The sequence below is a fragment of the Leptosomus discolor genome, chromosome 1 (assembly GCF_034619465.1).
Source record: "Leptosomus discolor isolate bLepDis1 chromosome 1, bLepDis1.hap2, whole genome shotgun sequence".
In the NCBI taxonomy this organism is placed as follows: domain Eukaryota; kingdom Metazoa; phylum Chordata; class Aves; order Leptosomiformes; family Leptosomidae; genus Leptosomus; species Leptosomus discolor.
The window spans coordinates 60,844,543-60,858,901 of record NC_141391.1 but is presented as its reverse complement, the minus strand read 5'-3'; the positions used below and the strand labels follow the sequence as shown (position 1 = coordinate 60,858,901).

General features: G+C 43.1%; 1 protein-coding gene across 1 annotated transcript in view; it reads left to right on the top strand.

Moving 5' to 3' along the window:
- NALCN (sodium leak channel, non-selective) overlaps nt 1–14,359 on the top strand; it is a 252,275-nt gene that overhangs the window by 125,949 nt on the left and 111,967 nt on the right. The window contains 2 exon segments of the mRNA XM_086482062.1: nt 707–838; nt 12,072–12,239. Coding sequence (XP_086338188.1) covers nt 707–838; nt 12,072–12,239 — 300 coding nt within the window.

Below are 14,359 nucleotides of genomic sequence, written 5' to 3'. Positions count from 1 at the left end.
CTAGAAATTACTTCTTTGAACTTCTGGAATACCTCTTATCACTATAGTTTTGGCAATTCATTGATGTAGATTCCTGGCCAGTGCTGCGTGCCTCCATTTCTCTTTTCTCCTGTGGGATTGCAGCAGCAGTGTCACAAACCATTAAGTACACAGATACATGAATTATCTGTGAGGTACTTCACAGTTCATTGGCCCAGATGTGCAGATCTACTACATGTAGATATGATTTATGCTTTTAGGCAATAGTTTGACATCAGATGAATCCCTTGTCTTTCTTGAGCAAAAGCAATGCAAAAGATAGAACTGATATTACTGATGTTACTTGTTCCTGAACAATAAGTCATTAAGATCTGCGTGAATAAATCGTAATGAAGGAGTATTAACCAAGGGCAACTGAGTAGACAGAAATACAGTTTATACTTTAAAAACATGCTAAAGCAATGGATATCATATTAAATAATAAATCTTCAGTAAGAAGCCAACTGGAAAATAAAAAACTGAAAAGTAAAAAAAAAAACAGCTTACACATATAAATCAGTTGAAGCAATATATTAGAATATATTTTGAAGAGTAATAAATTAGAATCATGTAAAGAAGCTTTATAAAAACATGATTATAGATGATTATGTTTTGACAACATACTAAAACTTTATAATGCTTGTGGTTTGACTCATTTTGATGATAAAATTTTCTTTTTCTTTTGCAGAAAATGATGAGATCATCTGTGTTTCATATGTTCATACTAAGCATGGTGGCTGTAGATGTGATTGTTGCTGCTAGTAATTACTACAAAGGAGAAAATTTCAAGAGACAATATGATGAATTTTACCTAGCTGAGGTGAGTATGCTGAAATGGCTATCTGGATATTTTTCAAGATAAGCTGAAGTAGAAAATGTGAATGTCAAGCACATTTTAGTACATAATTTTTTTATTCCCTTAAGCATTCCAAGAATTCTTTGCTAACTTGTTCAAGTTCCTCTGTCTGACAATGGCTGACAGCCCTATCTTACAACCTTTTGAAAGGTAATTTCCTCAAACCAAATGTCAGTGGTAATGAGATGAGGCTTAAGTGTAACATCTGCAGGCAATGCATGGCTGCTGAGTTGCTATCTTCCTCTAGCAGCAGCCTAACATCCAGAGGAATTTAACTTTAAAGTGACAAAACACTGTCTTTCAAGAATATAGTATTTCTTCCTAAATCATCTTTATTCGACATGTACTTAGCTGCAAGAAGGTCCTTAACCATAACCAAAAGTGTTGCAAATAGCCTGGCTTCAGCAACTTCAAGAGCATACTGCAAAAAAACCGCCATTTATCCAGTCTTGAATTTGGTGAAGGACGAGGCTGTGCTCCTGAACCAGTGAAGTGGAGGTAAAAAGTTCCTTTACATGTGACATTCTGGCAGGGAGCCTGCTTGAGTAATTAGCTGGTTAAGGATTTTACTGCCAATCATGTACTAGGCATCCTAGAACCTTGCCTACGTGTCTTTTTAGTACTATTTAATTCAGTTTAAAAAAAAAAATAATTGAAATCTTTGGTACTAATGTACAGGTATAACTTCAAATAGATTTTTTTTTTTCCCTGAATCAAAAGTGAAAGCAGTATTGTAGCATTCTTTATTAAAAATACTTATTTCTATGGGCACTGTGAATTGTGACTTTATCTGAGTATAAAGCCACCAGTGCTGAAATGCAGAAGATCAGTTCTCTGGAAGCGTTGATCACACACCGTTCCTGGATTTGCCACACGTCTAGTTTTATGCTTACTGCAGTTTCCCTGGCTTTGATAATTACACAGTCCTTTGGAGCCAGAGGGGACATTCTTAGGCTAGAGTGCATGATAGCAGTGTATTTCTTGTGATTCCTCTGCCATTGGTATTGCCTTGTTGGCAACCAATATACCAACGTCAGAGGAATCACAGGTCAAAAAGTTTGATGATTTGTACTCTTGTGGTTTGAAATGTCTAAATGCATTTGAGAGTCAGACTCAAGTGCCCAACTTTAAACCCTTCAGTCAATAACATTAGGATGGTTTATGAATCTCCCTTTTTAAGGGAGATTGAGTTGATACACATTTTTTAATTTATCTTAGTTTTAGAATTTATATTTATTCTTTTAAAATCTTATGAAGGTGAGACTTCACCAGTTCCAGAACAAAAATGAAAGCAAAGAAAAATTAAAGGTAGCATCAGAGACCAAACCCTCAAAAAAGTGAGGATTTTAGAGACATTAGTGTTGCGTCATGCTCTTGCTCTATTGTCTCTCATGCCACTGGAGATAGCTGGAGTTTATACGAACATGGAGTAAATGTTGGCCCAGCCAACAATTACAAGAGTAATTGTGAAATGTGTTATCTTTATTTTATCTCAAATTCTAAGCGTATTCAACAAACAATGCAAAAGAAGATGATCCTGGGAATAAGACATCGGAATAAAGCCAACAAATGCTGGACTCTCTTGTGACACCGCCGAGATCTGAGGACAGAAGTGAGGACAGGGAAATTCATTTTAATTTCTGTTGTGGTTTAAACCTGGCAGGCACCTCAGCCCCACACAGCCACTCACTCGCTCTCCCCCAGTGGGATGGGGTAGAGAATCGGCAGGGTAAAAGTGAGACAACTCTTGGGTTGAGATAAAGGCATTTTAATAGGTAAAGCAAAAGCTGCGCACAGAAGCAAAGCAAAACAAGGAGTTCACTCACCACTGCCCATCGGCAGGCAGGTGTTCAGCCATATCCAGGAAAGCAGGGCTCCATATAAACTACGATGAAGAAAATTAGCTCTATCCCAGCCAAAACCAGTACAATATCCTAGGCCGGAAACAAATAATTAAGTCAGCATTAAAGCCTGAGACCATGAATTTTTTGCAGTACGCATTTCTGCTTTATGCCCAGGATACAGCAAGTGGAGACTGGATTCTTAACAAAATAACATTAATTCTATTCGTATTGAAAATAGGAAATGCTGCATGTGCTATTTCTATCTTGGCACTGAATATAGAGTATAATTATGCTTTTATTAAACAGTGGTGGAAACAGTCTCTTCAACATCTATTTCAAGTGTAGGGTTTGGGGTTTTTTTTCCAACAGAAATACTTGCCAGGGTTTAATAATTCAAGATGAGTATGTCATGTAGACTAGTGTATTATAATTCTGTCCTATAAGCAATGTCCAGTTTTCTTTAAAGATACATTTTTCTGTTTCTGTATAGCTTAGATTATTGATTCATTAGTGGGGAGGTTGGCAGAAAACTAATTTGTTTTCATTCTACATGTTTACATTTCTAGGTATATAAGGTAAATTAGTCTGGAATAGAGAAAGGTATTTTGTTTATTTCTAAGGCATACTCCATTTGTTGCTATTCTTTTTTTTTTTTACCTGTGATGGTTTTACTAGAGACACTATAAAAATCAAACGAGAACAAATCCCTAGTATCTTATAGGAGGAGGTATAAAATACAGTGTCAGAAAAGGAGTAAAAAAAATCCTGGAAGAGAGGAGAAATTGATAAGCTGCTGTCATTTCCTACTCAGTTATTGTGAAACTTGTTCTTTGCAGCACAGGGTGTACAAAGAAATTGTTTTTAAGAGCCTTGAAGAGGCTGAATACTCAGACAATGAGGATTATTCCACAGTGGCTGGTTTGTTTCCTTGGTGAGGCAGAGTGGTTGGAGCAGGATGCACTGCTGTTGCTCTGTATTTTCCATTAGACTAGACTGCAGAAACTTTCCCTTCAGAGGGAGCTGACTTGAGCAGCCAACAACAGCGGGGATTCCCTTTGCTAAAGGAAATGACCAGACAGATCACAGCAAACATACCTAGCTTTCTGATACTTCTGATACGTTTTCCAGAAGTTGCCTTGGAAGCTGCTGGCTTTAAGAGCAGACACGTCTAACAAAATAGCCCACTCAATCCATTCTACGGACCACACATTGTAGTAGCCTAGAACTGTAGAAACATATCCACTTAAATTCAGTAGACATATCCAAGTGAAGTTCTTGAGATACCCAGTACCAAGAAAAAAAAAAACCTGGAAGGGGAAGAGAGACTCAAGAGAAAAGAAGGCAAAGGTTAGAAAAGAACATAAAAGACAGAAATGAATTCTAATACCAGATCCCATTGGTTGCATAATTTTGTATACCCAGTAGTAAATAAGAGGTTCTGATGCATTTCAACTGGTATACATCAGCCCTGCAGATTAAGCAAAACCAGACTTTTAACAGGATGACTCAAAACCCCAACACAGTATCTGAGAACCTGGAAAGAGTAGAGCTTCAAACCCATTTTGGTAATTGTTATTGAGGATGCTGACTTTACCTGCTCAATACCTAGACAGAATAGTGATGGATGCTTGGTTTTATATGCAACTGCTACATTGTCTTCCATTAAAAGAGGTTACAGACTAGAAGTCTTATTGGAGATGTGTGAGATTCCTACAAGTACTGCTTTAAAGGGTCTGAAAACCAGAGTTCAAATAGGTGCTCCTATACACTTCCTCCTAGGTTCCTTTTGCAGTCTGTTCGCTTGAACTGCTGCCTTTGCGTAGCTTTTGCCCTGTCCTGGCTGAAGGAAAGACTCAGTGCTGTGTCAAATCTGGTAGCAAGGGAAGTGCTGGAGGATCTGTGTCCACTGATCCTGCTTGGAAGAATTCTTGCCTTTCCCAACAGCTTCCTAACCTTTCAAGTAAGCTACAGTTACAAAGAAAATTGAGTCTGTCACTGTTGGATGTTGGCTGATACTGAGCTCTGCCTCTGCAAAAAAAAAATATTAAGGGGCTACGGGCAAAAGTTAATGTTGCTGAAGGTGGCAGTAATATCATAAAACTTTCAGGTGACTGAATGGGAGATAGCCCTCAGAGAAGCAGCCCATTCCTGGTAGCCCCTCTTTGGCCTCCTCAAAGCAAAACTGGCAACCTGGTGGAGTGTGGCTGCTCATGTGTTACACCTGCTCTTTCCCTGTGAGTCTGCTCTAGCTTCTTATGTGAATTTGCCTTTCCCCTGTCTCTACAGCAACAAAAGGAGTGATTTCAGGTTAAAAAAAAAAAAAGTCTATAAAATTGTATTACATTTCACACCTAACAAAAAGTTCTCGTCAGATATTCTGAATCTTCTCCTGTAATTAATTACAAGGAAGGAAAAAAAAATACAAGCTCTGTCAGCAGGAAGACAGGTGTATAAATGTAATCAGATGTTATGCAAACCATTTGATACATTTTTAAGTGCTAGTGGTTTGAATTCGTTTGACAAGCATGTAAAATGCAAATGATCCCGCCCACACATTTTTAGAATAAATTAAAATACACTTAACATCGTATTTGTTAGTCTTGTCCTAATAGCAAGCCTATGTACTATGAAGTATGTGTGCATATGTGTACTTAAATGGCATTGTTATTCCACCTGCTCTGAAGCTGAATTTCAGCTGTTTTCTACCCACTGTTACATTTTTCCTAATTCGCCCCTCTGCTCTTTCAGGACTCATTTAGGTGTTTTTTCCTTTAAAAATGAGCTTTCATTTTAAAATTTTTGATAAAACATTTTCCTTGTGTTTGAGATAGAGATTTTCATCCAAAGGGGTAGTTTCTTCAAGCTTGGCTCATTGTTCTCCTTAAGCTCTTTGACCTGCCAGAACAAGGGCTGAAAAAACAGACAGATACATTCCAGAATAGAACAGAATCATAGAATAGAATCATTAGGTTGGAATAGACCTCTAAGATCATCAAGTCCAACCGTCAACCCAACACCACCATGCTGACTAAACCATATTCTGAAATGCCACATCTACACATCTTCTAAATACCTCCAGGGATGGTGACTCCACCACATCCCTGGGCAGCCTGTCCCAATGCTTGACCACTCTTTCAGTAAAGAAATTCTTAATGTCCAGTCTAAACCTCCCCTGGTGCAACTTGAGGCCATTTCCTCTCGTCCTATCGCTTGTTACTTGGGAGAAGAGACTGACCCCCACCTCACTACAACCTCCTCTCAGGTAGCTGCAGAGAGCGATAAGGTCTCCCCTCCTCAGCCTCCTCTTCTCCAGACTAAACAACCCCAGTTCCCTCAGCCGCTCCTCATAAGACCTGTTCTCCAGGCCCTTCACCAGCTTCGTTGCCCTTCTCTGGACACGCTCCAGCACCTCAAGGGCCTTCTTGCAGTGAGGGGCCCAAAGCTGCACACAGGATTTGAGATGCGGCCTCACCAGTGCTGAGTACAGGGGCACGATCACTTCCCTGGTCCTGCTGGCCACACTATTGCTGATACAGGCCAGGATGCTGTTGGCCTTCTTGGCCACCTGGGCACACTGCTGGCTCACGTTCAACTGGCTGTCGACGAGCACCCCCAAGGCCTTTTCTGCCTGGCAGCTTTCCAGCCACTCACCCCCAAGCCTATAGCGCTGCATGGGGTTGTGGTGACCCAAGTGCAGGACCCAGCACTTGGCCTTGTTGAACGTCACACAATTGGCCTCAGCCCATCGATCCAGCCTGTCCAGATCCCTCTGCAAGAGCCTTCCTACCCTCGAGCAGGATAGAGTCCAGCGCAGGGCTACTAAGATGATGAGGGGACTGGAGCATCTCTCCTACAAAGAAAGGCTGAGAGACCTGGGGCTCTTTAACCTAGAGAAGAGAAGACTGAGAGGAGACCTTATCAACACATATATCTAGAAGGTGGGTGTCAAGAGGATGGGCCCAGGCTCTTTTCAGTGGTGCCCAGTAACAGGACAAGGGGCAACGGGCACAAAATGGAGCACAGGAAGTTCTGCCTCAACATGAGTAAAAACTTCTTTACATTAAGGGTGCCAGAGCACTGGAACAGGCTGCCCAGGGAGATTGTGGAGTCTCCTTCCTTGGACATATTCAAGGCACGCCTGGATGCAGTCCTGTGCAACCTGCTCTAGGTGAACCTGCTTTATCAGGAGGGTTGGACTAGATGATCTCCGGAGGTCCCTTCCAACCCCTACCATTCTGTGATTCTGTGAGCAGATCAACACTCCCACCCAATTTAGTGTCATCTGCAAACTAACTGAGGGAGCACTCAATCCCCTCATCTAGATCATCAATAAAGATATTGAACAAGACCGGCCCCAGTACTGAGCCCTGGGGGACACCGCTTGTGACCGGCCACCAGCTGGATTTAACGCCGTTCACCACAACTCACTGTGCTCGGCCATCCAGCCAGTTTTTAACCCCGCTTAGAGTGCACCTGTCTAGGCCATGAGCCGCCAGCTTTCCTAGGAGAATGCTGTGGGAGATGGTGGCAAAGGCTTTACTGAAGTCCAGGCAGATGACATCCACAGCCTTCCCCTCATCAACTAGGTGGGTCATCTGGTCATAGAAGGAGATCAGGTTGGTTAAGCAGGACCTGCCCTTCATGAACCCACGCTGACTGGGCCTGAGTCCCTGGTTGTCCTGCACATGCCATGTAAGCGCCCTCAAGATAAACGGCTCCATAATCCTCCCCAGCACTGAGGTCAGGCTGACAGGCCTGTAACTTCCTGGATCCTCCTTCCAGCCCTTCTTGTAGACTGGTGTCACATTGGTAAGCCTCCAGTTGTCTGGGACCTCCCCTGTTAACCAGGACTTCTGATAAATGATGGAGAGTGGTTTGGCCAGCTTCTCCGCCAGCTCCCTCAGTGCTCTTGGGTGGATCCCATCCGGCCCCATAGACTTGTCAATGTCCAGGTGGCAAAGCAGGACATTAACTGCTTCCTCCTGGATTATGGGGGGGGGGGGGGGTGTTATTCTGCTCTCCGTCCCCATCTTCCAGCTCAAGGGGCTGAGTTCCTTGAGGATAGCTTGTCTGACTATTAAAGACTGAGGCAAAGCAGGCATTAAGTACCTCAGCCTTTTCCTCATCCTTGGTGACAATGTTCCCCTCCACATCCAATAGAGGATGGAGATTCTCCTCAGCTTTTGTTTTGTTGTTAATCTATTTGTAGAAACTTTTTTGTTGTCTGTTATGACACTGGCCAGCTTGAGTTCTAGTTGGGCTTTTGCCTCTCTAATTTTCCCTCTGCATGACCTAATGAGATCCCTGTACTCTTCTTAAGTTGCCTGCCCTTTCCTCCAAAAGTGATAAACCCCCCTTTTTTTCCTGAGTTCCAGCAAAAGCTCCCTGTTCAGCCAGGCTGGTCATCTTCCCAGAGGGTTGGTCTTATGGCACACAGGGACAGCCTGCTCCTGCGCCTTTAAGACTTCCTCCTTGAATAATGTCCCCCATTCCTGGACCCCCTTGCCCTTCAGAACAGTCTCCCAAGGGAGTCTCTCAACCAGTGTCCTGAACAGCCCAAAGTCAGCCCTCCGCAAGTCCATGGTTGTGCATCTCCTACCAGTCCTTCTCTGCTCATAAACAGTAGGATCAAGCAAGGCACCTCCCCTGGTAGGCTCCCTTACCAGCTGTGTCAGGAAGTTCTCTTCCACACACTCCAGGAACCTCCTGGACTGTTTCCTCTCTGCTGTGTTGTATTTCCAGCAGATATCTGGTAAGTTGAAGTCCCCCACAAGGACAAAGGCTAGCGATGGTGAGACTTCTGCCAGCCACTTGCAGAATGCATCATCTGCCTCTTCCTCCTGGTTGGGTGGTCTATAACAAACTCCCAGCAGGAGATCTGCCTCGTTGGCCTTCCCCCTTATCCTTACCCATAAGCACTTGGCCTTGTCCTCACAATAGTTAAGCTCTACACAATCGAAACACTCCCCAACATATAAAGTCACCCCACCACCTCTCCTTCCTTGCCTGCCCCTTCTGAAGAGCTTATAGCCATCCATTGCAGCACTGCAGGCATGACAGTCATCCCACCATGTTTCTGTGATGGCAACCAAGTCATAGCTATCCTGCTGCACAATGGCTTCCAGCTCCTCCGGTTTGTTGCCCACGCTGTGTGCATTGGTATAGATGCACCTGAGTTGAGCTATCGATTTCACCCCTGACATTCACATGCCACCCCTAGGTTCATCACTGGTGGGCCTTGTTTTGTCCCCTTCCCCCTTCGAATCTAGTTTAAAGCCTTCTCGATGAGCCCGGCCAACTCATCTGCAAGAATACTTTTCCCCTTTCTAGAAAGCCTAACTCCATCTATCACCAGCAGGGCTGGTGCTGTGTAAACCTCCCTGTGATCATAAAAAACAAAATTCCACCAATAGCACCAGCCTCTGAGCCACATGTGAATCAGGTGTGTTTTCCTGTTCCTTTCAGTATTCTTTCCTGCCACTGAAGGGATTGAGGAAAACACGACCTGTGCTCCAGAACCTTCAAGCAATCACCTCAGTGCTCTGAAGTCCCTTTTGATCAACTTTGGACTTTACTCTGCAACCTCATCAGTACCAGCTTGCATAACCAATAGTGGGTAGTAATCAGAGGGCTGTACCAGATCTGGGAGTTTCCTAGTAATGTCTCTAAATCCGGCCCCTGGGAGGCAGCAGACTTCCGTGTGGGATGGGTCTGGTCGGCATATTTGGCCCTCCGCTCCCCTCAGAAGGGAATCACCTACAACAATTACCCTCCTTTTTTTCTTAACAGGGGCAGTCACAATGCATGGGGCTGACTGACTCTTCCTAGGCAACTCCCTGGAGGGACCTTCATCTGCCTCCTCATCTGCCTGGCCCTCAACTTCTAGAGCCCCATTTCTGTTGTGCAGGGGCAACTGGGAAGGTGAGGGAGGCTAGGAGGGGATTCGCCTGCTGCCCTCAGCAGGGACCTGTTCCCATTGCCCCTCCAGTCTCTTAGGTCCCCTCCTTCTGCCTGGTGGCAAGAGGGCAGGGGATCCTCTGCTGCTTGTGGAGCCTCCACCTGCTGCCTTGGCCTCAGGGCTGGCAGCGTGCGGCTCCACCCATCTCTCTCCCTCTCACACTCCCCGAGGCTCCTTAACCTTTCCTCTGCCTCTTTCAGCTCTGCCACTAGCCTCAGCACATCGGCCCCCTGCTCACACCGCACACAGGGGATGTCCCTGCTGCCCTCCGGCACAGGGACACGCTCGGGCACTCCCTGCAGCCGCAGACCCGCACGGCTGCGGGGCTGTGCGGGAGCTCCGCCTGGGTCGCCACATTCCTCCCGGCGGGGGCTTTAGGCCGAGTGGAAACCATGGCTGGGTCCTGTTCTGGGAGGGCGATGGCCACCAGTCGAGTCGGCCTCTAGAGCCGGGGGCGGGACTGCGCCCTGCCCGCCCGCCTGCCCTGCCCGCCCCGCCCGCGCCAACCGCCGCCCCAACGGCCGGGCCCGCGCTCCCCGGGGCCGCTCTGCCCTGCGAGGGGATTGGCCGCCGCCGCTCCTGTCCCCGCCCACGGCGAGTCCGAGCGGACCCCGCCAGGAGCTCGCGCTCCCCTCCCTGGGGGGGCGGGCTGGGGCGCCCTCTCGCTCCCGGCGCTTCTGCCGCCTCGGTCTGGCCGCGGTTCTGCCGCTTCGGGAAGGGGCCCCCGGCGCCACCCGCCGCTCCGGAGCCCTTCGGCTCGGTGGCTGCCATTATAAGCATGAAAGCGTCCCTATACTGTGTACGTGGATCCTCGTATGCCTGAAATCATACAAATAATTCTTAGCAGTGTATTTCTTTCCTAATGTAAAGAAATTGTTTGAGTGCTATGAAGCATTTTGCCTTGATTTAATCATTCAGAGGACAACTGAAGCCTATTTTGCATGCCTTGAGGAAACCATACAATATAGCCGGTAGTACCTCTCATAAACAACTGTGTGAACTAGAGGAATAAACATAGGACATAAACTTCAGTGTTTAATTTCCATCTCCACTCCTGCTTGTGACAGTCCTGTACACATAAAGTATGTAAAATTTCATTTAGCTATCTCACAAACCCCCTCTTTCCTGTTGATAAATATATTTTTGTTGGACTGGAGAGTTTAAATTTTAAATAGTCTAAGTACTTTAAGCAGCATCCCCAAGATTGTCACTGTCAGACTCAGGGTTAAAATTTTAGTCTCTAATTTTGTAATCCCCTGCCAAATCCAGTAAATCTTATGGCCCATGGTCAATTAATCTCTCCATCTTAAAAGACTAATAATGCTTTCGCTCAAAGGAGGTTTGAGCTGTATTTTAAGTTTACAGAGCACTTTGAAAGTATTAATTGTATATAGATGCCACCTAATCTTATTTCAGTGTCTCTTTTAAACTGCAAAGTGTGTAAAGGGTGAGAAAGGAGAATTGCTGAGTCAAGGAAAAAGATCTTTTCCATTGGGTTTCCTGGCTGTTGGGAAGTGAAGGAGAAAGTGTCTCAGAATATACACAGTGTTAAAATAAGAAGGCAGGTAAGGAAGAAGTGTGTCTAGCCAGAAGGATTTTTTGGTAGTGAGAGACGTAAGAGAAAATAAATCCTGAAGATGTATATCTGTGCAAAATTGTCTCAGTTTTTTCAAGCTCAACATCATGCATTTTAGTGTGTATATTTTTTAAGAAAAGCCTCTGGAAGAATCTCACAGTCATCCAATGCCTACAAATAGATTTCTTCCCCTGTAACTTCCCACTTTACTCTCTTTGCTCAACTTCTCTAACAACATCTCATTTTAAAATTGCAAAAATTTACCAATTCTGGACTGAGGTTGAATTTCTTCTTTTTTTTTTTTTTTCATTTATTCTAATGCTTAAGTCCCATGACCCCTTTTCTATCTGTTTCAGTTGTCATTTACTATGCATGTTTTAGAAGACTGAAGTAGCAATTTTCAAACAAGAGACCTTTAAACTTTGACTTGTTCCTTAGATGTCTTCAAATTCTTGAGACTGCTCATAGTGTTGCTTCACATTTTGAAAAAAAAAACTCGTACTTTTTTTCCTTTTTATCTATATGCACAGTGAAAGGTCAGCTGGATGGATTTATTATTTCATGCTTTGCAAATTGTGGGATCTACATCTCTGTGTTGAGACTTTAGGAAATTTCATAAAGTATACAGTTTAATGAAGACTATTGGCCAATATGAGGAACTCTATTATTGATTGTTTTTTCTCTTTAGAGTGCTTTTGTTAAATATTATGGAGATCTTTATTTTTGCCATACAAAACCTTGATAGACAACATGACATAGAAACTTGTAGTTTAACTCAGTGGTTTGAATGCAACTTTCTTGTTTTTTATATTCATCTAGGTTGCTTTTACAGTTCTGTTTGATTTAGAAGCTCTCCTGAAGATCTGGTGTTTGGGTTTCACAGGATACATCAGCTCATCTCTTCACAAGTTTGAGTTGCTGCTTGTAATTGGAACCACTCTTCATATTTATCCAGACCTCTATCACTCTCAGTTTACATATTTTCAGGTATGATCAGCTACTTTTACATCTTACCTTATATACCAGTTAAAAACATTACTCATCAACATTTCGCTCTCGTTTACTTCCATTCTTGGACTACTAATGTTCTCACAATATTGACTCATTTTGAGACTATCTTTAAAATAATAAATATATCTATTCTTAACTATGTTTATTGGGTGGATTTACAGAAATAGAATTCTTTCAAACTTTGTTGAGAAGTCCTTTCTGTTTTCAGTTACTGCAATTTCTTATCCAGCTACACTGTTCAGTAGGTTCTGGACTAGTTTATTCACTGTCCTTCACTGGGCCTTGACCTTGCATACAGCTGTTCACAGCATCACCTTCCTGTAGTGTCCACCACTGCTTTTCTGGCTTCTGTCCCTGAGGCCTCGGTACACTTGCTGTTGCTTCTCCAAATATTCATCTCTGTAGCAGTCACATGCCTGAGTCTTTGCTCCAGTTATTGTGGGCCTTCTGCAGCCATTTCTCCAGAATCATCTTAGAGTTGTTTTTTACAGCTTTCCAACCACTCGTTATCTAGAGGGAAAGTGTGCTTATTGAGGCTTTTCCTACATTTTCATTTTGGTGAAGAGCAGGAAGGAGAAACAAAGAAATATTGATTAATTCAGACGTCTGATTCTTCCTCTGTCAGCCAGCCCAACCAATTCCCCATTCATCCTCCTTGAAGTGCTTAGGGTTGCTCCAGTTGTGGGAGAAAGCACTGAGATTCACCATAATGCATTACATTCTACAGTGCTAAAGAAAGGGATTTTTTTTTTAAATATATTAAAGGATTCATATCATTATTCAGCAATGGATTGGCATGGTGAATAATTAATAATCAATAAAGGCAAATAATAAATTGTCAGGCTGAGTCCTGTCAATAAATGTGATTAGCTACAGTGACACATACTGTAAATCAAGTAAGTACAATATGGGGGGAGAACTCTCCCCAAGTGTGGGTTGAAATATGGTGGCCTTTTCAGACTTCTGCAAATGCCATCCTGTATTTTTTCTAAATTGTTCTACACACCTGCTCAAGAAAGCTTTCAGGATGACAAATTCTATTTTGCTTTCATCTGGTATCATCTGAAGGCTTTTAGATGATTATAGCTTTGATTTTGCTGTCCAAATATGTAAAATGTTGTTATTCGGTGTGGCATGATATTTCTAACATACAAGAAAGGATGATCTGTCAGGACCGTGCCATTGCACTCTTGTGGCAAGAGCACACAGGAAATGTAGCTGGGAGCTCTTAGTTAAAACAGTTAGCATCTTAGTTAATAGTTGCTCCATATTTATTAAGCAGACTCCACTTATATCTGATGTTTTCTTTCTAGGAATTTTAAGTATAAATTACGAACGTCTTGGACTAAATGGGTCATATCATCACTAACTTACAGGATTGAGAGTATGATTAAAGTGTAGCCAGATGTTGATAATAAAATAATGTCTTTTCTTCTTAATGGATTTAATTAGTTTCATGGGGCAGGGGTGGTGGCATTTTTTAAAAAAAGTGCTAGCTTTTATGACAGAAAATGTCAGGATGCGAAATTTTTTTTCCAAAATATATGAGAGACATACATTTTAGAAGGAGGAACACCTGCTACACTGAAAGATTTGTGTTTTCCAATCCAAATCCCCTAAGAGACAAATGACAGTAAGGTTGGAAAATACTTTACCTTTGATGTCAGTGTGTAAGGGAGGTATGCACCGTATTCCCCCGCAATTAAGCTTCTGGGCAAGCTAGATAACACATTTTCAAATCAACCAAGGTCAAAAAGTCTTTTTCACATGGAGACGTCTTGACGTTAGGCAGATTTCCAGGCCTTCAGGTATTAATGATGACAGGTTAAATGTGTTCCTTGTCAGCCAACAAAACAGATTACTGAAAACAGAAGTCTTACTTGACACATTCCAGGATAGCGAGCAGAAATATCATTTGGCTTATCTAGTCTTCCTTAGCATATATTTCAGTCTGCATTATTCATTGGTCTTTATCGTTACCTTTTGCCAACACATCATTCACTCTTCGCCACATTGGCCACTGTCCACCCTCTCACCTATCTTTCTTACATTTGCTGTACATTCAATCAAAACACTTTGCAAAGGCCTCTGTGAAA